The sequence below is a fragment of the Cygnus olor genome, chromosome 4, assembly GCF_009769625.2.
Source record: "Cygnus olor isolate bCygOlo1 chromosome 4, bCygOlo1.pri.v2, whole genome shotgun sequence".
NCBI classification, from domain to species: Eukaryota; Metazoa; Chordata; class Aves; order Anseriformes; family Anatidae; genus Cygnus; species Cygnus olor.
In genome coordinates, this window is record NC_049172.1 from 25,570,132 (window position 1) to 25,597,345 (window position 27,214).

Here is a 27,214-nt window from a genome sequence, read left to right on the forward strand (position 1 = left end):
TTGACTCTTTTGTCTCCTTTGAACAGTAAAGCCCACAAATATAGAGTATTAGAAACGGAGTATTTCTATTTTCATCACAAAAATATACAATTCATTTATTTTTCATGTTCTTGTTTAGTTTGTTTACAGTATCTTTGTTTAGTTTTGTTTTGTTTCTAAGCTCCAGCTTCTGAATATATGAAAATAACCAAGAATCTTCAGTCTGAGATATACTAGTTTACAATAAGATTAACCTGTGTACGCATGGAAGGACAGTTGCTATCTGTCTGTGCTGCCTGCGTGGTTCTAGGTAAGCAACAATCATTTGGTATTTTAATAATACATATATTTTAATAATACATATTTTAATACATCTCTGATGAACTAATCTGTATGAATGCCTGCGCTGAGGCATGTAAAGGTCAAGGGGCTTAAAACTCCTTTCCTCCTGTCCAAGATAACATTTTGAAGAAGCAGAAAAGTAAAGACGATATTGAATATGGGGAAGAATTATAACTTTCATTCCTTCCCTCCACCTAAGTCTCCCACATGCTATTTAAATAAATAAATAGGAGAAAGGAAGACTGTGCAAATGGCTCAATAATTGTTGGGATAACCATTGGGTGATACAGCCCACTGCAGAAGTTTTTTCCTTTGAGAATTTATTAGCAGACAGGAGCAATACAACTCAACAGTCAAACATAAAAGTATTGACAGCCAAATCTTAGAAGTCACTTTATCAATTCTTTAACCCATTTCTTTAGAAGACAAAGATTTTTTTTTTAATTTATGTTTAGAGCTCTAAACACAGGTCCCTGGCAGTTAACATTATTTCCCAAATTTGCTTCAATTATAGTGAATTTTCAATGGCCATCAAATATCACAATCATTTCAGCAAACACATTCAAGGAGTCCAAAATATCTCCAAAATATCATATAAAGGAAAAAAAAAAGTATTTAACGAACAGCCTTTTGAAATATTTTCTTTCCCTAACAATGTGAAACAAACTGAAAGCAAAAAAATACACTAAGAAACTTTTGGTATGCCATCTTTCCATGTCTCTTTATAGGCTATTAATTTCACAAATAGAATTGATCAACAATTATTCAGAAATCCAATCTTTTTTGTTGTTGTTTTCCCATTGGTTCTGTTCTGCTGAAAAGTTTCCGTTTTTCCATTCTGCCAGTTCCCCTTTTGCAGTATTTAACAATGGAAAAGCTATCAGTCGTACTTAGAAATAGCTTTTCATGATCAGAAATAGCACCATATTCAAATATAAATGTTCAATCTATACTTCTCTAAAAGCCCAAGAATTGCGCATTTGAATTGTTCCTCTTATCCGAGAAGGGCTGTAATTCATCATTAATGCTATTACTTGTAATTGATGAGCACACACAGTAGAGAATTTCTTGATGGAAATAGGCATCATAACTTTTAGAAATGAAGTAACAATGACATTGACAGATTCTCTAGGACTCTTAGTCTTACCCAGGGTACAAAGACAGCAGTGGAATCAACGGAATTTCTTCTCATGGATGCTTTTGAATTACTGCCTTAGGTGTTCATGGCTCTCTCTTGTGAATCTCATACTTTTTAGGAGCATTCAGGGCATCTCAGACTTCTAGTTCTGTTCAGAAAGCCTGGAAAATCAGTGGTCATTAGCACCACACCAGTTGTCATGCTCCTGAAGTGAAGATATTGACAGACATGTCCTCAGAGTTCTTCCCAGACAACAAGAGGGAACTAGGGAAATCTCTTACGAAGCGAAGAAACCTGCCCAGTCAATAAACAGTAATACCATGGTCTTCAGCATACAGGAATTCTGTTCTATCTAGAGATCCAGGCAGCCTTGCGCTACCCTGATACCATCATTGTTGCTGTACCTGGACTAACACACATACCAATAGCTACCCAGGTCATTAACACAAGTTGTATTTACATAGGGTGCACTCACAATGCTAACTTCAGTGCAAGAATACTTTCAGATGTACGTGAGACAATGTTTACCACTTGCCACAAAAAAAGACAGATGGAAGATTTGCATTTGTTTACAGTTTTTAAAATTTTAATGTAAATTAAGCATATTTTTCATCAAGGCATGTCATCAGTTGTATTCCCAGAGGAAAACAAATTAATAGAAACAGCGCTTAGTTTAAACGCTGGTTTCTTGTCAGAAAGCTGGCATGACATCCACTCTAATAAAGTCGGTTTCTCTGATTAGCTTACTTTGTTCCCTCCCCCTCCATTGTAGTATCTGATTGACTTAATGGGTTGCTTCAGAAAATGGAAACAACCTTTTTTTTTCTTTTCTTTTTTCCTGAAGTACCTATGACAATCACATCAAGATTTTTCTTTTTAAAGGTAAACTTTCAGATTCCTTTTTCTATATTTCAATCACTAGTTTTGAAGTAATGAAAGAATAATATTCAGAGAAAAATGGAAGTGATTGGGATGACTGAATAAAATATCTTTGATTTCACTATGTCTATTCTGTACTGATGAGCAGTATATTTAATAAAAGTCATTAAACATTCCCTTCTGCCTTTGAGTAAATCAGGACTTGGATAACTGTAACTAATTGGCTATCTTCCCTTTTCTACTAACAGTATAGCAATTAGCTGCTTCTGCAACCTTCCACTACATTCTCTCTATTGATTTCTTGCATTCACATATCAAAATTAACCAAAAAAAGTTATTAGACCTCCCTTGGAAGTTTTATTTCCACTCAGAGATATTGAAAATATTGAAACATTATTAAAAACTAGGTTAAGAGAAAGAAGCTGCAAGTAAAACAACAAAATAATTCCTAATAGAGAAGTAGTTCCAGTGCTTTTTCTAACTCATAATAAAAAAGCAAGGCTAAACATGATAGCATACACAAAATATACAATTAACCTGATAAAAGCATTCTACAGAAAATCATAGTGGTCAAAGAATAATGAAGATTCCAGACAGAATTAGAAATTTTAAAGTCTACAATATAGGATGAAAAATTTGGCTATATCAAAGGCTGTAATTTCACAAATAGAATTGATCAACAATATCAAAATATCTGAGAAAAGTATGAAAAAGGACAGAAGTCATACCCTATGAGTCAATGCTGAGGACATTTGGGTAGCCTGGTTTGGAGAAAAGGAGGCTGAGAGGCAACCTCATTGCTCCGTACAACTTCCTGAGGAAGGAAAGCAGAGGAGGAGGTGCCGGTCTCCTCTCCCTGGGAACAGATGACAGGACGCGGGGGAACAGCACAAAGCTGCACCAGGGGAGGTTCAGACTGAGCATCAGAAAAAAAAAATCTGTACCGTGAGGGTGGTCAAACTCTGGGACAGGCTTCCTAGAGAAGAAGTTGATGCCCCATGTTTGTCTGTGCTCAAGAGATGTTTGGATAATACCCTCAATAACATGCTTTAAGTTCTGGTTAGCACTGAAGGCAGCTGGAGTAGATGATCTTTGAAGGTCCCTTCCAACTGAACGATTCTATTCTACTCTAGCAGTGTATCCAGGTACATACTTTTTTTTTCCAATAACAGAGGGAAGAGACATTGGTTAGCTATTTTATACATACATTTAAAATAATCAAGTTCCAAATTCTTATTTTATTTTGAAACAATAAATTGAGATGCCATGTTTGGAAAGCATCGAAACTAGGTATCATGATGATTTCAACATAATGTTCTTTTTTCAAGAAAAATCCATTTATAGTTCAGCAATGATTCATATAAAATTTATCTAAAGAAGGTTGGGCATTCCATCTATACTGACAGAATCACTAGTATTTTCACCAGTATCACGTAAATTAGTTTCTTTTCATATCTATCTAGGACTTCAGGCTCTTCATTCATGGCAGATAATACATACCAAGTGACCTGCAGATCCACAACTCATTTCTTCTTTGCAAGAAAATGACCAATCTGGGATGGCCTGAATTATCTGTTTCACTAACCTTGCATTTGACTATCAAGAAATCATTTATTAAACTGTGACCATTTGTGCCAGTATTGCATCATCATTTCTAGAGATGAAGGAATCACTCACATGCCAACTTTATCTGGAGTGTTGTTAGTGGGGAATTTTTAACTCATCTGCATATCCATTTAAATTGGGGAAATGCTTTTTTTTTTTTTCCTCTTTTTCTTTTGTAAATCAAAAGGACATATGGTTTGAAGTCAGACAGCAAAATCTAAGCAGACTGGACAACAATTTCCTTTCAATGCCGGCTGTACAGTACATATTCTATACTACATAATATAGCTGGGCATAGGTGTAGGAGCCGATTGCCATTTTGTGAATCTGTGCAACAGTATCAGTAAGATCACGGCCGTATCTCAGAGAAACCTGTGAGTATTCTACTAGACCTTTTGTGATGTGCAAAACAGATAGCAGTGCAGTCCCACATCACAAGTTCATTTACAGACTTTTACTAGGGTACAGAAAAAATATGGCTAGCAAACAAATTAATTTTTAAGGAGTTATGTCTCCAAAGACTTCTTTGGGTTTTTGCCACTGGTAAAAAACAATAACCTAAAACATTATTGATAGAGTTAGAAAGCATTATCTTTTTTCAAGACAAGAAATTGAGTCACTGAGAAAATGAAATACCTGTGAGAAAACTGGAAATTAAACTTAAATTTACAGACTTCCAGACTGTTGCCTTAATTATAGGCCATACAACCTGGTTCCAGTAGCATTCAATTATTCCAATAGAGCTGGAAAAGCAGGATCATTTATGGAGTGTCTGGAGAGCTCAGCTCTCTTTCAGCTATATCAAAGATTTCTCTAAGGATTTTGACGTGTATTGGGTCTGGCTGGAATGCAGTTAACTTTCTTCGCAGCAGCCTATATATGCTGTGTTTGAATTTGTGACTAAAACAGCGTTGATCACTCACCAACGTTTTGACTATGTGCTTGCACATCCTCAACACTTTTTCTTTTTCCAACTCTGTTGCCCCAACAAGTAGGTTTGGGATAGGCAAGAAGCTGGGAGGAGACACAACCCATAACTGACCAAAGGGATGTTTCATGTCATATAACATCACTCTCAGCAATAAAATGGAGGGGAGAGCAGCTTGGGAGACAGTAGCAATTGCTTGGAGATCAGCTGGGCATCAGTCTGTTTGTGGGAGGTGGTAAGCAATTACCTTTGCATCACTGGTTTCCTTTTTTTCTTCTTTATTCCTCTTTCCTTTGTTTATTAAACTGTATATTGACCCATGAGATTTCTTGCTTTTTTCTTTTCTTTACACTCCCCCATCCTGATGAGGGGAAAGGAGTGGGAGAACAGTTCTGTGGTGATTAGGTTCCTACTGGGGTTACCCCAAAAAAGTCCTTTGTGACACCTAAGATGGGGCTTGAGGGGTTCAAGATAACCACAGACTTGATCAGTGCGCTAGACTGAACTTTTAGCCATTATACACAACTCTCACTGAGTTGTGGTCTGAGGCTAGGATTGTGGGGCCACTGGTCTGGAAATAGATGGCCAGGAAGCCCAGCTGGTGGGATCACTTGCTAGGGACCACAGGAGTGACAAAGAGATCGGAAGAGAGGCAGCCATCTGCCGAATCTGGAGGTGGCTCTTCTCAAATGTAAAAGCAACATATCCCTACAATGAAGATCTTGTAACTATCTCTAAACTATCAAAGAATGTTGAATAAAAACTATATGGAGCACATGTGGATGCCAGATTCACCTCCTCAGTGGCAGAACAGTGGCAGTAAAAAGCAGATACAGTGCGATGGCATCTGTAATGCCCTTTGTTGTCAGGTGGGAAGCACACAAGCATGTTTCCCCCTCAAAAGGGGCTTCACCAAATATTCCCAGCTGAAAGAAACTGATCTTGGAATGATCTATAGCATGAGCAATTTCTGTGTAAGTGAAGTTGAAAAAATAGTACAAGTTATTGAAGCCTTTCTATCTGCAAGAGCCTTTGAATATTAATTTTGTTTTTGCTGTATCAGGAGCTTATACATGTAGAGCCTTGCCACTCCATTATTCACTCCAGTCTCAACATCCTTCTCAGGTACAGCCATGATGCTAAAAGAATGTGAACTACTGGTAAAAGCAGCATAAAAACACATTTGAATGTCAGGGGTGCCAACAAAGTCCCACAAATCCAAAAGTAACATGAACTCACTTCAGTATTTAGATGCTAGATTATTTCTAATTTTAGAGACAAAAAAGACGAGCTAGAACACTTGAAATAAACAGAAATAGTATAATCTTTCTGCACTTCTTGCAAATGACTTGTGGTAATGGAGCACTGGAACAGGCTGCCCAGGGAGGTTGTTGAGTCTCCTTCTCTGGAGATATTCAAGTCTGGACGCCTACCTGGGCAACCTGCTCTAGGGAATCTGCTTTGGCAGGGGGATTGGACCCAGTGATCTCTTGAGGTCCCTTCCAACCCCTACAATTCTGTTATTCTGTGACTTTACTCTTTAGCTTTAAAACAATTAAATGATTACCTTTCAAGGCACACCTATCAAACTCGGGAACATCAGTTTTGATTTTGTGGAATAAATGAGGATAAAAACTTTTGGTCTTGCAAGAGAACAAGTAGCCAAGTTAGCACCTCTCTGTAATTATGTTTATGAAATGCCCATTCCCAGTACACACGAAACTAAGATTTACAGATAAACTGGATTCTAAAAAGACTTCACTATTTCCCTCATTTCTGTGTAATAGCCACTGACTGCCTTTTCTGACATCACCTGAGAAGACCTTCCACTGGTGTTATTTTCATGCCTTCAGATTGTAGAGCTTATTCTCTAAGTAATTTTTAACTGAAAGTTGATTTCAAAATTTTGGTTTGCTAGTATGGACAGAAATTCTATAGAATGTCCTAAAAGAGTGCACAGAGATACTTCTGTACTCTACCTTGGCAGTTGCATTACTAGATTGTGATTTCAACAACAAAACATTAAAAGTTAGTTTAATGTAATGAATAATGACACAATTTTTAAAAAAGATTTTTAAGATGTTCAAACTCAGCAAACACTCAGGAAACCAATAAAAACCTAAGTCAGAAGAATTTAATACATTATTTTCCTCAAGGAAATAAGTTTACTGGTAAAATACCCACACACTTGTGAAATCATAACCACAGTAGAATGCCCAAGTAGGACAATGCCACATAACATGTTCTGCTAATTTCTTAGTCAACTCCATGCAATAGCTTGCATTACAAAGGTAATGCTACAGCTATCCATCAGATAATCATAAGTATTTTCATTTATTTTCCTAAACACATGGGTTCACGTTAAATATTCAAGAATCAAAAGTCCATTGCCAAAATGTCAGTGCACTACTCTCAAAAAGGTCCACATTCCAAACATGCGACATTCCCTAAATCTCTACAAGTTTCTACATATATGCTGCTTCTAGTTTGTGCATTCTCTTAGATACTTGTCATTCTACATACAGTTGGAATAAGCGCTAATCCTGTATGTAATTTGTAACAAAATTAACACTGATCTGACAAATCCTAAAATGCCTAAAATATCTTCATCCCTTCCCCCACATTGTTTCCTCCTAAGAACACGTAGAAGGGAAGGATCATTTTTTTAGTTAGTGATCAAAAATATTCAAAAGAGAAAGGAAAAAACAGTTTATAAAATTAATCTGCACTTGAAATATTTTAGTGGCTCAAGACCTCCCAAAATGAAGTACTTACCAAATACTATGACTCTGTCAACTGGATTCAGTATTTGGGGGGAGGTGTTGGCTGTCTTCTGACAGTTGGATCAAGACAGCATGATTCATTTTATAATAGTAGATTGGCCTTTGTAAAATGACTTTCAGACACTAATTAAGGTGCAATTTAACTGCTGTTTCCCTTCCTTTCCTTTTAATTTAATTCATCTTATTCTGAATAGCTGTAAATTATATTACAAAAGAAAGATTCAACTCTGAACATGCTCCTAAGACAGAATGAGGAACACAAACCTTTGTTTGCACATAGGGCCCACAGTACATAAAGGTACATTAAAATTATATTACTCAGTGTAACCAAATGTCCTTCAGTGCATCTGCAAATACAATTTGCTTCCATTTTCACATCATTTTAGACTGTCAGAATGAAGTAGCTTTAGCCTAAGTACGACTAAAAGATTGGAGTTCAACAATGGTAATAGGGTCAAAATTTGTTCCTAACATAACCCTGGATATTCTTGACAGCTATAGGTACTGGGCTCAGATTTTTTCCACTGATTTAAAGACAACTCAGCTGCAGTTGTTACATACGTCCCTTTGTTTGGAAACCAACACTTTTGCTACTCTTTTTATAGTATCACAACTGATTTCAACATGAAAAATATTCTGTTAATATTTTTGCCCATTTCCTAAATGCAATCATTATATAGCTAGTAGCATTCAACACATTTTTGTTTTCACTTAGCTGTTTTCAGAGACAGGATGTTTGTTTGTTCTGACCCCTCAGTTCAGAACATTATCAATCCTTGTGACATGCTGCAAATACAGACTGTTATGATTCTTTTTAGCTGACTTTAGAGAAAGAAGAATCATATGAAAAAAATGAATAAACCACTTAAATTTGCTCTGAACTTAAGTATACCTGAACGCATGGCATCTTTTTGAATACTTTCATAATCATGCCAGTCCTTCCTTTTCAAGCCATCAGTCCAGGTGAACAGCTGTCCATCTCCCAGCCCCAAAGGAACTGTCTGCAAAAATAGCAAATAAACAAAAAAACACAAATAAATATGCACATACATGTATTGTTTGCATTACTAGAGAACAACATATATAATATGGCATTAGTGAGCAAAACATTCAGTCTATCCAGTGCAAACATTGAGCCTTGACTGTGGAAAATGAAGCTACTATTCTAAATACTGTGAGAAAACTATGAATTTAGATGTTAACTAAATTATTAATTTAAGTATGTCAAACACATCTGTAACATTTCTATTAGCATCTTGCTATAGCTATTACACAAGAAGTTTATGGACATTAAATGGACCACTAAAATAGCAGGCTGTCAAAAACACCTCATTCTTCAACTCAGGAAGTACCTCGATTTTTTGGGGGTTAAATTCTCATTTCTACAAGATTGGAGTTATAGTTACTCAGCACCTCCCAACATTCCCCTTTAGCTTTGGAGTTTCCTGGAATAGCCAATGATGAGTTATTGCTATTCATATAAGGCCAGGCCCACTGCCTTAGAGAGGCAGAGTGTAGAGACCCCCAAGGCACTTTCAAATCAGTAGATTGGTATGTGTGGTAAGAGACAAAAAAACAACACCCCCCCCCCCCCCCAAAAAAAAAAAAAAAAAAAAACACAAACACAACTAGCAAACCAAAAAAGAAGCATGCATGCAACATGCAGCTTTTGCTTTCCAGACTCCAATTTCCCAGGTAAAGCTAAGAAGAGCTTACAAATTCACTTTCCAGAGCTTTGAAAACTTTTTCTTTTTTCCTCATTCTTTCTGCCAAATGCTGGTATTTTAACAAAAATAAAAAAGTACCATTAGAAGTACTTTAGAAGTAAACAAAATTTAGATCTGTAAGAAGTATCACAAGGCTGCAGAAGGTTTCAAGTAACATTAGCCATTTTCTAAACACTTAATTTACGAAAAATGTGGTTTAAAAAAGTGTAGCAAATTCTGATAAACAAACAAGATGATTTACCATATCTGTGCTGAAGAAAGAGAAGAAGCGATTTGTTGCTGCTTACGAGTAACAGAGAAAATCTTATTCTGTTAATCCTAGGTTTGAACCGGCACACTGTTAAGAATGAAGGGCATATGTATAATGCATATTACAAATGCTGTTAAGCATGTTCAAAGGATGTGTGAAAACACACTTGCAAAGCAATTCTGGGGAAACAACATTTGATCAGTCTTCTTCTGAGAAATATTTTGAAATCTCAACAAAAATCTCAGGCACATGTAAGAGTGATGCTCTGAATGTATGATGCTTCTTCATGTATGAAGCATGTGAACCAAACAAATGAGTTACTGAGAAACAACAATCTTATTCTGTTAACATGACCTACTTTTTTAATTTTAATATCGAAGGTGGGTAACCTACATTTCATATTACTGAAACAAAATCCAGCCTGGGTTCACTCCTCTATTGCAACTTTTGCAGACGTATTCCAAGAAAACATTTTTCTTTTCATGTCTTAACATACACCAGAGGTTCATACCTGTAAGAATTGAAGAACTAAAGATATTCTGATAAAACTATTTCATCCAACCTTTCATGGCCTCAAAATGAACTCATTAATTTCAATAATTCTTGTGTACAAATAATGATAACGTTCAAATGGTAATATTAAGCAGCTTGTTTCTTAAAGTCAGAAACACAAGGTAGAACAGAGTTATACATGATTCTTGAGCCCAGCTTCCTAAATTAGCCACTTCAAAGCATATTAACTGGCTCTTTTAAAAGTGAGGCACAGACAGATTGACTTCAATTAAACTTCTGCCTCTTCTCAACATGGGTACAGCCAGTGTGAATCTCTTGGTTGTAAGAATTCAAGACTATCAGAACTATCAAAAGCACGATAAACTTCACTTTTGTGACAATTTATTCCTGTGCTGGTCCCTTTCCCTGAAAACAGTGATTTAAATAGCAAACTTGCAGCACTCTGAAAGGAAGCTGAGTAGTACAGTTAGCAGCTGGTTTCCTGTTGCCTATTTGCATTTTAATGCAATACTCTTAAAAAAAAATATTAATTACTTGTAGTTACTTTACCTGATAACATTTACAAGTCTAATGTACTACAGGGCCCTCTTGCAAACATAATATACTTAAGTAAATAAATTCATTAAAATTAATCTAGCAAAAGGATAAATATAAATCCAAATACTATGAAATAGCAAACTGAAGTCTTGCTGTGCCTCAAATGTTTGAAAAGCTACACTGCCCTAGGAAGAAACAGGTAACAAACAAACCCCCAAGTACAGTGTTAGATACATCATAAGTATGTCGTAAGTATCAAACTTGTGTTTTGTTATACATGAACTAACTGCCTCCTGTAATGGCTAGGCCATGATTCCTTGATTATGTTGCTGCTTGCAAATACACAAAAGACAGAACTGCAGCACATTCCATGGTCAATCTCAAGATGAGTTCTGAGTAGCTGAATATGAAGTCACTTCATAATATAGGATGTTGTGGTGGTTTTACTCAGGTAGGCAGCCAAGTTCCACCACAACCGCTCTCTCACTCCCCCTCCTCAAAGAGGAACGAGGAGAAATACGATGAAAAGGGCTCAAGGGTTGAGATAAGGACAGGGAGATCGCTCAACAATTATCATGATGGGCAAAACAGACTCAGCATAAGGAGATAGTAAGATTTATTACCTATTACTAACAAGTTAGAGAAGTGAGAAACAAAGGAAAGAAACCAAAAACGCCTTCCCCCCCTCCGCCCTCTTCCACCTCCTCCCCTTGAGCAGTGCAGGGGAATGGGGGCTGCGGTCAGTCCCTATCGCTTCATCTCTGCCACTCCTTCACGGTCACTGTCTGCCCCTGCTCCACGTGGGGTCCCTCCCATGGGATGCCGTCCTTCCCAAACTGATCCTGCGGGGGCTTCCCACAGGCAGCAGCTCTTCGATAACTGCTCCCACATGGCTCCGTACCACGGGGTCCATCCCTCAGGAGCAAACTGCTCCAACCTGGGTCCCCCATGGGCAGCAGCTCCCCCCAGACCCCCTGCTCCTTCGTGGGCTCCTCTCCACGGGCTGCAGCTCTGGCCCGGGGCCTGATCCTGCAGGGGGTCTCCATGGGCCGCAGCCTCCTCCAGGCCACATCCACCTGCTCCACTGTGGTCTCCTCCATGGGCTGCAGCGTGGAACCCTGCTCCACCGTGGTACTCCATGGGCTGCAGGGGGACAGCCTGCTTCACCATGGTCCTCACCACAAGCCGCAGGGGACTTCTGCTCTGGCGCCTGGAGCACCTCTCCCCCTCCTTCTTCACTGACCTTGGCACCTGCAAGACTGTTTCTCATTCCTCTCTCTCTCCCAGATGCTGTGTGGCAGCGTTTTTTTGTTTGTTTGTTTTTGGCTTGGTTGTCTGTTTTGTTTGTTTCCCTGTCTTAAATATGCTCTCACAGAGGCACAAAACAACATCACTTATTGGCTCGGCTCCGGCCAGCAGCGGGGCCCTTATCTAACATGGGGCAGCTTCTAGATTCTTCTCACAGAAACCACCCCTATAGCCCCCAGCTACCAAAACCTTGCCACATAAACCCACTACAGATGTGTTAACAGACCCTGATTATCTGAAATTTCACTGAACACATATTCTACCATAAACTGATAGGCTAAACTGAAGTAACATTGGCCACCCAGCATAAATATAAATGCTAAAATGAGCAATACCTTTTGTTGCCTTTCTTTAGGATTAATGCAGCCAGACCGATGATTAAAAATTCATGCTATCAAACACCTCCAGCATAAATTTGGGATTAGACATTTAAAGAAATAATCAAATAACGTTGTGTTCAAGCCCATAAATGAAAAATTTAACAAGGGTTATTAATCTGTGGCTAAGCAAACTACTGAGCAACAGATCATGGGAGACAAGGTATGCTGGAGAACACATATTGGGTATTTGCATGTTCCCACTTCTCATACAGCTAAACAGCAACAACACGGCAACACTGGTGTAAAATTTTAGTCTACACTTCTGTAACTGCGTGTACACCAAAAGGCAAGAATACTCTTTGGTATGCTTGAGGCACTAAGGCGTGGTAAGACTGGAGAACTTTATGGTTCCTCCCCAAATATGCAGCAGGGCTTCTTTCCAGTGGAAACCAGAGTATAAGAAAAGAGGACCAGGCACCCACAAGCACTTCACCCTAACACAGAAGCAATGCAGTCGGAGTGCCTACCTGAGTCATGAGGCTTGAAGGTGCTCCTACACAACCAGATTTCCCATGGCCCTCCTGATCAGCTTTTGTTTTAGGTGTCCTTTCAGATAGACAGCCATGGTTAAGTTCAAGGTCTGACCAATGCAAACTGGATTCCTATATATTTAAAACACTTTTCTCTTTTGTGAATATACCAAATGAAATCAGCTGAAATTCCTTCGCCTCAAAAAATCAGGCCACAGATTCACAGTAGTGCTCAAAAGCAAAAAGCACTCAACTTAGTCATATTAAATATCACTACTGCCTTCTTGGATTTAGTGACTAACTGCTTACTGGCTTGTGAAACAATTCTTAACCAGACAAAGTTTTAGTTACACATATTCTTTAGTGATACATTATTGTATGGAAATGAGAAACCAGCAGAGAAGACAAGCTGAAACATGTTCAGGGTTTTCCCCTCCAAAACATTTCTGTAAGTTACTCAAAAATAGTGCAATCTGTCTCTACAGCCCTTAGCCTCTTGAATTTAAGAACTGTTTTTTATCATTGCAACACTATTAAAATAGTGAAAGTCACTCTGCATACAAAGAGCTGGATTGTGACTGGATGTCAAAAAAATCCTACAACAATTTATCATCCAACCATTTGTTACAACTAGTATGCAGCTGTGAGTTGCACATTTTTAAGTGTTTCGGACCAAGAGGGATTACCCACCTACAGCAACATTACATACAACATCTGCCTTACTATTTCATTTTTACATTAACCTCAAACCTTTAGGGATGCAAGACTGATAAAATACTACATAGACTCAGAAGATCCTTCTCCTCTAGAGAAGATTCAACATCTGGTTCAATTACAGAGAATACGATGAGCCCAAAAAATAGCACAATTATCAAAAAAATCTTGCTCACAGACGATTAGATTCCTCATAGGGAAAAAAGCTTCTCTGCTATGACATTTGAAAGCTCAAACTCAGAAACAAGTGCCTTCATTGAATAACTCATTTATTTTTAATTTCACTCTGAGGAGACAGACAATTAAAGGGGTCTCAGGCAAAGGAAGATGACGTATCAGTGGAAATGCACCTTTCTAAAAAATACAAGAGATAATTACAGATTCACTTTGAGCCTGAGGATTTACTCACTAGCTGTAGGGTTATTTTGCTGAACACCAATATACAAGCAACTATTGCATTAACAAAACATCATTAAAGCTGATCAGCATAACCATTTCCAATTGTATAATGAATTTCAGGAAATAATCTTACATAGAACATAGGCACTTGTTCCTGCTCAGGAAAGATGCACATGGGAAAGAAATGTGGCATAGAAGCACTGACATTAGACATTTTCAGGGATGTTTCAACAGAAGAATAAAGGCAACCACTGTCTGATTCACCTTCATTCTTGAAATAAAAGATTCTGTATAGTGTTTGTAAACAGTGTTGCGTAAAAAAGACAATTCGCTATTTTTCCCCTCTTCCTAACACCATGCTAAGCCCTGACCAACTACCGTGATTGAACTAGACAAAAAGAAAAACAAACAAAAACACACACACACACAAAAAAACAACCAACCAACAAACAAAAACAGAAAATTCATTGAGCAATGAAATTCATTCAGTTATCAGAATAAAGGTAAGGATCGTTTTTCAAAGTGGTGGTATCATTGGATATACCACCATATGTATATTATAAATCAGCTCCAAAATTGCAAGGTGTCCATTTTCTAAATTTCAGTTCTGCTATCATTACAAGCATAGGAACACAGACATTCTCATGAAGCTTCCTTCCCAATAGGTGGAACAGTCACGAAAACTACTTAGTCCTGAAGATTTCCCTTTTTTTCTTATGCTAAATTTTAGCACAAGACTATTAAAGTGAAATGTTAGCTCTGTATCACCCAAAATTTGAAGTCAAAGGCTCTCCCACTTCCACGTACAAGCAGCATCCACACTGGTGCAGTGACAAGCCGAGGAAATTCAGGATGAAAACCAAAATGCTATTTCCCCTAAGGAGGTGCTTGCTACAAGGCAGCCTGATCTAGCAAAAAAAAAAAAAAAAAAATCCAAACATCACACTATCCCATCTCTATGCCTTTATGCCTAATCTCTGACCATTGCATGTGTGGCTCTCCTTCCCTGCAACTCTTCAGCATTAGACTAACAAATGAAAAAGGTCTCACATCTGAACTGCCTATGTATAACCGAGATCTGTATAGAAGCACTATGCAGAGTGAATAGGGACAATACAGTCATTAAGCGCCTACGAAGTTCCCATCACCATAAAACGAAAGTATTAAGTCTAGTGCTTTGGATCCACCGTGATCTTCTCTAAACATACCAGGAGCAGGCAGTGCACAGCTTGAAAATACCTGCTGATAGCTTTGAACCCACAGGTTACATGCTTCTCAGGGTCCTTCTCCAGGATTTTGTCCCTCTATGAGGGGTCGATGGCTGCAGCAGGTACTGGGGCGGGCTGCAGGTGGTGGGCAGCAGCTGCCCTTCCTGACAGAGCAACCAGCCATGCTCATGGATGGTTCCAGGTGGTCCCACACCACTGCTGGCCAGCCGTCGCCTTCCAAAACTGCTGCCTGTGGGGGCAGCACTTTGGGGACACACAGGAGATGCCTGGGGAGAACTGGAGGGACATTCAATGGAGGGACCTCCTTCTACAGCACACACCCAAACACACACATCAAGCAAACGACTGCCCTCAAGCTGGGTACACTCATTAGGCTACAAGATGCTAAGGATGAAGCAAATGCAGTAAAATGCAGTAGTGCAGTAAAATGTAGACAAGTAGTATTTGCTAACAAGAGAAGGTAGCAAAGGCTCTAATGCTCAGAATCTTTCAATGAGAAGAAAAAAATCAGAACAGATCCATGCATAATTAGCGGCTTTTAATTACTTAATTTTATTTTTTACTTTATTTTTAAGTAAAATTTAAGTAAACTTAAAACTTTTTTTCCCAAAATATGAAAATAAATCACCATCTAAATCCTTGACTTGAAGCGATACAATATAGAGTTGAGGATATGATAAATTTCTTCATATGCTCAGATTTCCCGTGCCATTTATTTGTTATGCGACAGCAAATAAGTGTTCACTGCGCTGACATTTACATTAGTTGAAATAATTAGCCCAGCACATCAAAAAAAGGGCAGCACTTGATTTACTCTGCGACATCGGAATAACTCAAGGTTATTTCATTTCTGAAACACTTACATCAGACTTTCTGTGCTTTTAGGTTCTAGAGTATCATGGACAAGCCAGTAACATCATGCCATAAATTCCAAATTGAAGTTGTTAATAAGGTTATTTAGAAAATGCCAAACTCCCCAAGCATTTCATTACTGAGAAATTTTATAGATGGGTATAAAAGTTGTTATTGCTGCACTACAGTTATATTGATGAAGTCACAAATGTGCAGAAAAAAAAAAGCTATAACATGGGTTTTAAAAACATCGCAACTTCCTATTTATTGACCCAGTGGACAGATGCTTGAGCAATGGGTGTACGAGAACTCTGTAAGGATGCATTTGCCTACTGGAGAGTTTTGATTTATCATGTCAAACTGTGGAAGACTGCAGATGCCTAATAACATACATTGGGATGAGAAGACTAACAGCTTCTTTAGCGCTAATACGGTCTTGCATTCATCATTCCTCTATGAAGAACTTGTGGTATGCACTGTCATTCAGGAAACAATTTTAAACAAATATATTTTAAAAGTTATCAGGAAAATAGTTCATGAACTCCTATGTTGAATACATCAGGTGATACCCCAAGGAAAATTCTAAGCTTTTCCACTGTGATATATAGGAGGGTAGGCCCAACGTGTATATGTCTATATCTATTTCTCTCATTTCTTTCAACATGGAACATTTCTAAAATATTCTTTATCACCTCACTAAAAGAATCAGGGAAATTTCATCTCTTCTGTCATATGAACGACAAATTACATGCTAGCATCTCTTATTATTATAAAAAAGAAGCAACTAGAAAGTTGAAATTTGTATTTCCTGACTGCTAAGAATCATTCAGGCAGTGCAGGCAAATGTATTCGAAACCCCCAAAGAATACAGCTGACTGGGACAGAAGAGCACCAAGTTCCTGGGCACATCAGAGCATGTCTAACCAGATTTTTCTGTATTTCAGACAGTGCCCTTTCACTTGGTACAACTAAGAAAGGTCTGGCTCCCCCAGTTCCGGGTGTTTATACCTACTGATACCATGCCCCTGACCCTTGTCTTCCTAAAGCTAAACAGAGCCAGCCCTCAGCTTCTCCCCATGAGACAGACACTCCAGCCCTTTAGGAGAGGGATGAGGGTATGGTCCGTTCTGTGGGAAGGAGATAAAAAGCACCGAATTCCATAGGAATTTGGACTCCTGTGTACCTGCTGAACCCGAACACCATGAATTGTGACCTACAAAGTCTAGCAGTGAAGTCTGGCTTCCTACATGACTACAGGACAGGAGGTAGGATCTGCACTGATGGGATAACAAAAAATATTCATCAGAGAAAGCAACTCCCACCTCTTTCTGCCTGGTGATCTAGGCTGCTGACAGATTTGCTCAATAGCTAAAACAACACCCAAACCAATCTTTTCTTAATGTTTTATTTTCACTTGTCTCAATTCCAACTTTGCGAAAAGAAACCAAACTAAAATAACATGAGCTCCTATGACAGCTCCAAATGAACTGAACCACATGTTGATAACGTGCCGATTCACGAATTCATTTCCTTCTTGCACTTGCCAAAGTCAAGAAAGAGTGCTTTCCCAGCACAACATGGTAACCTTGCAGGAAAGTCTACATCCGTACTTTATTATTAATTTTCAGCAGCTTTAAAATCATACCTGAAGTTACTTTAATGCTGCTTGCTTTTAATGAGTGCCTCTTTCACAATTTATTTTCACTTCACAAAACATGAAAAGGGTTCAAAGATAGTCAGCAGGACTTTTGCCAGTATGACTATTGCTTAGTTTTTGAAGTAAAGATTATTAAGACCCTTCCAATGAACAATGTCAAGGACAACTGTGAATAACTCCTGAATTAATTATATGATAGATATTAATTATTTTTAAACCTGTCATACAGTTACAAGAAGTTGTAAGTATGTACTTTATATATAAACAAGCTTTCTCTTCTCCTTCAAACCAACAAAAAAAATCAACAAATAAAGCCCAATGTCCATGCCAAAGAATCAGGCTGTTAATAATTTTGCTAACTCTTAAAATGTCATTTAAAAACAGGGGAGAGAGAAGGTGGGGGAGAGAGATCTATTTACTGTTTAGGGACTGTTTAATTTTTTGATTACCTGCAGCTTGCAATATTGCAAAGATGAGTAATAAAGATATAGCTTATTGCTAACAAATTTTTCAGATAAGCATATTTTTCCTCATGTTTAGCATAACGTCTGTACATTTTCACTATGGAAAGAATCATGCTGTTTTGTATTAGCCATTTCAGCAACTCAAGACACAAAGTGGTTTTGTAGAATTCAAGTGTCAGGTGTTTTAAGCACGAAATTGTTTCCCACTTTGAGGTATCCATTCAATGGGGATGGATAGCCACATTTTCTTATCCTAACATACATCTAAAATCATTTACCTTTGAACTTCCTATAATAAAAGCTCATCCTCTCTTATCCTTTAATACTCACAAAGTACTGAAAACATTTTAGAAACTGTACAGAATCAAGCAATTAAAGTACAGTCAGGTAGTCTTTAATGAGAAAACTTCAACTTTGTTGTCTCATGCAACAATATTTCAGAAGCATTTTCTATTTTTTCCCTTTGGTGCACCTTGTACTTCTCAAAAATTTCATTTTATTCATGAATGTAACTTTCTTCAAACCTCTGTGGTACAGCTGATAACAGCCTTGCAGCAAATCTGATACCTCTGACCCAGCAGACCCAGCAATATTAGAAAAAATAGCTACCATTTATTACTTTTCTTTTAAAAATAACCCAAGCTGACCAATATTTTCAATAGAAATGGATTTTTGGCATATTCTGGTGTAATAGAATGGTTGTTATAGAAAGGTCAGACGCAGAAACTTATTTTAGGCAAACTTGCTATCTTGCATGCTTTAGCAATAAAAAAATGTTACAAAAATTGAGTTTCTGTAGCAATGGAGAGCATATTCCATATTTTTTTAACTACAGTATAAGGTAAAACTTAATTTAGCCTCTCAGAGTATTTGTAAAAGCTAATAGCCTTCTACAAGCATATTCTTCAATTGTTACAAAAAAAGAGTAATAGATTTTTTAATAAGGGCTTTCATGAGCTTTAAATTCTAATCTCTATAGATAAATTACCTTACTACAAAACAGCCTCTCATACAGGTGAAATACAGTAACTTTTTACTTTACACAGCTGACTGAACATTTTACAAAAAAAATAGACTGACAGATAGATATGTTTAAAAAGTATTTTTGAAGTTCTTTCCTGATCCATGCCACAAAATAATTCTTATTCCAAGAGCATTGATTTGCAGCATACTGAAGGTTTTGACGATGTCCATATGGAATCTGTGGTTTGTATGGAGAAAGAAAACATTTCACTGTCTTGTTGAGCGGCAAATAGGGCTCACCTGTTTACAAATACTCCAGATTACCTATTTTAGGAAGTAAACTTTTATGCAAAAAAAATAAGTTGCAGAAAATAACGCTGTTCCTATTAGGAGCTTCTTCCATCCTGCATCCATCAGCTCAAGAATTTATTAAAACATACCATATAAATATGTCATTAATAACTTATTTTGGAATTTGGAATTTGGGTTATACTAGATTAAAGAAAACAAAACCTATTTTGATTAATAGAAGTAATGAACGTACACTGGAAACAAACTTTTATCTTGCATTTTAATGAAGACCTTGAATCAAACTAATCAGCTCAAATGCCAATGCCAATTCTTATCAGTAGGCTTCTGATGCTCCACTGTATGTATCGTTACTCTCTCCCAAAGAAATCTTTCCTTATGTCAGTATCAGACAGAAATTTCCCACTGTCTAAGAGATTTTCAGTCAAACTCCAAAGACTGCTGCAGAAGGAAAGCTGATTAACCATAACTGACAGGTATGCATTCTTGTTCAGCTTTCAGCCTTAAGACAGTATGAAGCTGTCCTCTTCCAAGGTCTTTGGAAGCACGACAATTTTTGTGTGAAGTCAGTCCTGGTTTACTGAGGCTGATGGCAGTCTTGCTATTGATGCCAGCATGATGAAATTTGGATCTAAAGCAATTTTAGGTGGCTGTACATGTTCACGGTCGAACACATGGGATGTCTAAAATTCATCAATTTTTTAAAAAGATAAAAAACAGTTCCTAAGCTGACTTAGAGAAACTGTTTCACTTACTTTGCCTATGTGAAATTGTATGTTATTCAGGCTGCACTATAACTCTTCCTCCTGGTTTCAATAAAGTGGATTTCATTGTTTGTTGTTTTTTTTTTTCCACCTCATCATGCTTTCTGAATCTTGCTTAACTCTGAGCTCATTCCATTCCCAATCTCATACACATTTCCACACTTACTTTCTTTCCTTTCTTCTAAATGTTTTTTAACTCTGTAAAAATAAAGTAAATTGAGGAAGATTTGGTAGAGAAACATTGTTTAGCATACTCCTTTCACATGAGAAAAAGGTTTTAATCTCTTACTAGCTGAAGAATAACACTAGGATACCATGAATGCCTTTATATACTAGAATAGATTTTGATCCTTTAACTAAATCCAGTTAATTTCTGGAACAGGTTAATTAACACTGAAGAAGTTCTGAAGAATCTTAATACCAAGATATTATGACAGCTCCTGTTGCTTTTTTTTTTCCTCATTTTTAAGGTGAGAATAACAACAGATGACATATCCTTCCTTTCTTGAAATGCTCAATCCTCACATATATGAAGACAAGTATCGTGTGCACAAAAAATGATAAGTCCACAGAAAGGATATTAAGCAAAGGAATTTTATACAGTCACTAGTCTCAAGCTACTTCATATGCTTGGATTTCATTGATTTTTTTTTTTTTTTTTTTTTTTACAGGGAAACAGAAGTAAAAATGTCAGCATTTTAATCAACTTCTTAGGCTACTTGCTCAATACTCAACGTTATTCGCTTTTTCTTAATAGTTTTATATTTAGTTCATTTTGTTTTGTTTCACTTACAAACTGTTTTCAATTATTGTCTTTATTCATTTTAAATAGGTTATCACATATATAATAGACTAGTAGCAGATACATAATTTGTGTTAATATGATATAATTTTACAAACAGAAGATGGTATAGTTTCAACAGTTTTTAGGTGAAACCTCTGCATTTTTTTCAATTCCAATAAAAAAAGTCTTCTTCAGATCCTACTACTCCAAAAGAAAAATCAACTATTTCAAAAAATCAACAAAACTGTATTCTACATGTCACCTCAATTGTGAACAGAAAAAATGGGGAGAGTAAGTTGTACTTATTCTTCCTCTCTAAATTCATTGGGAGGGGGAAATTCACACTTAAACTTAGAAAAAGCTACTAAACGATATACATAGCCACTTGCTGTATGATCTTACAAAGGCCCAAGCAAAATCATAATTAACATACATAAATAAAAATCAAGACATCTTAGGTCAAAATGTCATTCTCCACATTTATCAAAATTGGGTTCTCTCAAAGGAAAAGCAGACTACCTGTTGTGTTGCCATTACTAATTATTATCAATTTTTTTTTTTGAAATGCCAAAAATACATTACTATAGCAGATTTTAAGCCACGCATGAAAGTGCAAAATTTGATGATCATTCACAGAATCATGAAAATATATCTGGAAGCTCCTTTGAGACATAATCTACCTCAAATCAGGACCAGGTATGCCTAAAACGCTTCCTTGAAGTATCTAACTAATCTGCCCTTGCAGACCTCCAATACAGAGACTGCACAATCTCTCAAGGCAATACTTCAATGCTTCATTATTCTTGCAATTAGAAAACTTCCCCTTTCATCTAACCTGCATTACTTGCCGTAATTTAAGCCATTTATTTCTTTGTTCTTTCCACTAGGGACACGAATAACGTATTTCCTTTCCAGCAGCTACATTTCATAGACATGAAAATTATTCTCTCCTCTTGACTAAATGCTCTTATTTTTTCAACTTCTCTTCATCTCTTGTTGCTGACCCCAGGAATATATGAACCTTTGAAGAAAACTGTATTATTTTGTTAGTAATTGGGTAAGACTAAGAATGGGAAGTACATACTGCTTATTAAAAAAAAAGCAAATAAAACCATATCAATGCTAACTGGACAAAGAACTAAGACAAGTACCTTGAGGCTATCAATTTCCTGAAAGCAAGAAAGACTAAGTTATTTATTGTAATATGCTTTTAGCCTCTCTGACTGACAATAAAATCGCCTAACATACCCATGTTATGCAGTTACATACTTTACATTTCCAACCCAATCTTACACTTTTTTATGGAGCAGCAGTGAACTCTCTTTACTTAAAGTGGACAAATGACTGAAATGTTTATAGATAATTAAGCCAATCAAGATGAAACTACGTCACAAACCTGCAAAGATACTCAAGTTCAACAGGATTCATATACTTAAAATTACCAGAAAAAAACTATTAGCAATGATGATCTAATAGGCCCTGTCCTTCTCCATTTGTGCCTGAAATAGCACTGATATTTCCTCTAGTCGTGAGAACACATTTAAAGAATTCAGGTATGCACAGAAACTCTTCCCCAGGTGGGAGAATGGGAACAGGACTGGAAGGAGGAAACATTTATGAGAACTTTTAATGAACTATTTTCAATTCAAACAATGACCCCATTTTTTTTCCTCTGAACCAAAAAACTTTGAAATTGGACAAACAGATTATCTTCTCTGTCTAATGCCATTTAAGCTGACCTTTCCATTTTATGCCAATAGTTTTCAATTACAGAACCAATCAGTATATTTCACTAAAAGGAGTACTGTGATTAATTAAATCTAATTTTATCAACAGCCAGAATGTGAATAGCATATTAAAGTAAGGTGAAAGAACAGCTTTGATTGATACACTGAGTTTTAATTTCTAATTCCTTGTCTCCCACTCTTTTGGTAGGAATTTAAGGTTACACATCATTGAACAGAGTAAACTACTGTAACTCAAACATAACTTTAAAGATTTGACCTTCAGCTTTCCTATGACTTTTTTTTTTGCCTGTAGTATATAAACACCAAATTGATAGGTCTGGAGCTGTGTGCTATGTGAGCAGTTCTTAAACATAAGATATTATTTAAAAAAAAAAAAAAGACAGACATTGAAAATAATTATCACAGTTCTTCTGACAGAAGAAGCTATATCCACCTTTGCTAAACACTGCTTTTATAGATTTTGAAAAATTTCTCCCTACCTCATGTCCAAAGCCAAGGATTTAAATGTGTTTACTTATTAATATAAACAGCCTAATTTTCATAGTACCCATAGTTCCTACTGATGGCAGCACTTAAGTTTGAAAATGTTTTAGTTACTATATCTAAGGAATTTGTACTTGAGGTCCTCCTGTGGTATTGAGCAGACGAATACATGAAATGATTTTGATTCCGCTCAGGCCGTGTAAGTTCTGCAAGAACTACCATGAACAAAGAAATGGTACTGCACTTGCCATAGCCCTCACCTCTGAGAAAAGGTGCTGCAGCCTGGTTTTACAGACCGTTTCCATCACCCCCTCCTTTGAGGGCAGGCTTTCCAGTACACTCAAGACGACAGACCTTCCTGCCCATCCCCTGCTGGGTCACAGCAGCAGTGCTGGTTAACCTGGCCCTTGCAGAGGCTTTCTCCCCAGCATGCTCACGTCTTCCTGCAGGCTGGCTCTCACCAGGCCTCCGGGCTGAGAGCTTAGGAGTGTCGCCGTTCTGCCTTTGCTAAGTCCCTGTGCATAAACATAAAACACTCTTATTCCCTTTGTGCTGCCTTGGCTGAACTCGGTATCCTTATGTTCCCCAACAGATCCGATATCCAGCTACGCTTCAGTGGCTCCAAGGCAAACTCCAGGGCTCCCTTAAAGGCCAATTCTCTCTACAACCAGGACAATTACTGCCATGTAGACACAGAGAAAAAATGATATTATCTCAGCTAGCACCATGAAGCAGCTATTTTTTAAAAACTGACTTTTTACCAGTGACTGTTACAATTACGGGGATTAATATTATTAGTCCCTTTTTTCTCTTAGCTGGATATTTCAATACACAAAAACCCTGAACTTTAAAATGTCTCAGGTCTGGAGAGGAGTCAAAAAGGAAACACATTAAATTGTCAGCTTAATATATATTAGAATACATGGAGACATTAAATTTCACTTTTCATCTATGAATATTAAACATTAATGAGGTCTCAGGTACAAAGACATTCAAGTGAAACATCAGAGAGCTATGACTTAGGGAAGCTAATAAAGGTCACAACCACAGAAATACCATAAAACCAGAATATACAATAGAGGAAAAAGAGAGATTCAAGCAAACCTCACTTTAAAAGGGCTATTGAGAAATGCATGCTTCCACAAGCAAAATTTTCATGTAAAACACAAAGAAATTGAAAGTAATTAAGTACATAGTCCTATTCACAGGAGTATTCCTAACAGAATAACGTTCTAACAGAGGGCCCACACACATCTCTTGCATTGGGTGGATTGAGCACAACTTGTAGAGCTGACAAACATTAAAATGACAAATTCATAAGCACAAACAAAACCATAGTAATAGCTGCACCCTGATGATCCTTGTCTTTCATGTCTCCAGTCCTGGAGACTTCAATGCCGACAGCTATAGAAGGAGTAGTAATAAAAATATTAATAAAAAGAAAGAAAAAGAGACTCCTTTCCTCCACCACCCCAGAAGATTTGCAGTTATGGAGCGAAAACCATCCTGGGAGAGATTCAGTTTTTGGAGGCATAGTCTAGCACATTTGACATGAATACAGTGAGGCAAAATTAAATACTAGACATTAAAAAGATAAAAAACAAAACTGAAAGTTACAGATCTCCCTAACTTTACATATAAACTAGAATTGTGTACCCAGGCTATTTTTAAAGACGAAATTCTTTTAAACCTGAGTTACTAGCACAGCATATTTTTAATACATCTCATCCATTTAAATGGTAAATTTTCATTTCTGAATGGTATATTATCTCTCTGGTATACCATGGCTTGGCACACATACCATACAAATATATATTAACAGCTCAATAGTGATTTGTAAGATATCTCAGAAATGTATTTAAAGATAGAGTAAGGTTCTTTTATTACAGTATTTATCACCACATTTATATTAACAGTCACCACTACATGTTACTTTAGAAGAAAGGTGTCAACATCTGTACCCTCAGAACTTGCATATAGCCAAATGAAGAAGCCCATCACTTACATAAAGCTGATCAAGTCACCACAAACACTAAATGAAGCAAACCTCTGACAGTCGTTTCTGAGCAGCTGAATTAAAGTCCCTAGAAACACCTGTGCATATTCATGTGCCTCCCCAAATTTACACAAGTTAATCCTTTAATTGCAGGTGAATAATCAAATCCAGTACAGATGAAGGAGAAGGAAGAAACTGAATTTATGCTCTTAGCTGTGCTCAGCATGAATGATATTAACAGACGAAAAAAGGGTGTGTTTTTGTCATTAAATTGAACAGCCAGCCTCTGCACTCATACAAACTGCAGATCTAACAAAAACAAAACAAAACATAATTTAATGGAATTTCAGAGTGCAAACAAATTTTAATAAATGTTTTCATGGACAGCTTTTCTGTAACAGTACCTAGAACAGTTGTAATTATGCTTTTATGACAGTTTCATGACAGTGTCTAAGAGCTCTAGTTAAGAATCATCAGCCTACTGTGCTCAGCTGCAAAACCTAGTTTTACCCCAAATATGTTTACAATCTAAGTCTGAACAGATGAGGAGAGAAATATAAGCAATGAAACAGTATCATTCATTCAGCATGGGAAATTATATTTTCACTGCACTAAGAACCTAACTAGCGCTAAATTCAAGACACAGTCATAATAACATTTTTCTTTTTTAATTAAGGAATTAGTTCATAGAAGCCTACCTTGCGCTCCTCCCAAGCACCTACACAAAAGTGAGATCAGGGTTTAGGCTGAGTGCTACTGGCTGATGAAAGCTAATGTTTCAAAACCTAATGAAAGTGTTGGTGTAACCTCCAAAGCACTTTGGGAGAGCAGAGAAAAATCAAGCAGAGAATACCTGATGTATTAGACTAGGCAGAACAGTAAGGCATAGTCAAAGCAGTAGCCCTCTTTTCCTCTGTCAAGTCCAGGGAGAAAGACACAACAGTAATTTACATGTTGATGCCTGAAAAAATATTCAGCTCTGTGGATGAATAGGAAAGGTTGCATCTCCCTGAAGACAGAGAAAAATAAACACACCTAAGTTTCCAATTCGTCCTCAAGAAAGACATCACACACTATCCTTAAACCAGAAGCAGCTCTTTAGCTCCCTATTTTTTTTTAATGACTGGTCCAGAAACTTTATAAGGCACAATTTTCTTTTTATGTACCCTTGTAATTAAGCAGGCCTGTCAGCTTTTACAGAGTCAACAAGACCCACGCACTGCTGCCCCCCAGTACCTCTTTATCTCACTCACACAGACACAGTACTGATGACACCGGTGGTGACACTGCAGTGTACTGTCATTAAAGGCATCATGTCACACTGCTCTTCCTGAAGAATACGTGCATGATACTGCCATTTGTCAGGTCTATAATTCAGTGATTACCTGTATCAAACCCACAGACTTCTGGAGTCAAGAAGTGCTACTGTATGTCCAAACCCTACAGAAAGTGTATCACTTGTTTGCTGCAACATCTCCCCCACGACATGACCCAACTTGGAAAACCCCTCCATCACGTCCTGGAATGCACACATGCACCTTTCCTATGCACAGCTTCATTTTCTTCAGGTGTTCTGCATTTAGGCGCAGTTTAAGTCAGAACTAGCTGACCTTTAAGGTCCCTTCCAACCCAAGCCATTCTATGAAATTTTGTGAAATATATGTTCAGGTATTCATCTACATCAGACAGTCTGTGTTCGGCATCATACATACGTGCTTTAAGTATATAAAAGTATATACGCATATGTACATTTGTCTATGTATACGAATAGTTTCTTTTAATGTTTCTGAACAGTTTCAGTTCAGCATACGATTTTCAGTATGAATGAGAATAGCTTTGCTTAAGCTGACCTGAAGAGGAACTTGGACCTTCAAGAGAAGTTATAACTAACAATGGAAGAGTTCTTCCCATAGCAGAGGGGAAAAACCCTTCAGCTCTTGCTAACAGTCTCTTCTGAGATGAAAAACACCATCAGTTTATTTCAAACCTGTATCTTTTATCAATATCTGTAGC

General features: G+C 37.2%; 1 protein-coding gene across 1 annotated transcript in view; it reads right to left on the reverse strand.

Annotated features, from left to right (window-relative positions):
- The window catches only part of GALNTL6 (polypeptide N-acetylgalactosaminyltransferase like 6), a 457,489-nt gene that overhangs the window by 281,990 nt on the left and 148,285 nt on the right, over positions 1-27,214 (reverse strand). The window contains 1 exon segment of the mRNA XM_040555653.1: positions 8,547-8,655. Within this exon segment, the coding sequence (XP_040411587.1) occupies positions 8,547-8,655 (109 nt within the window).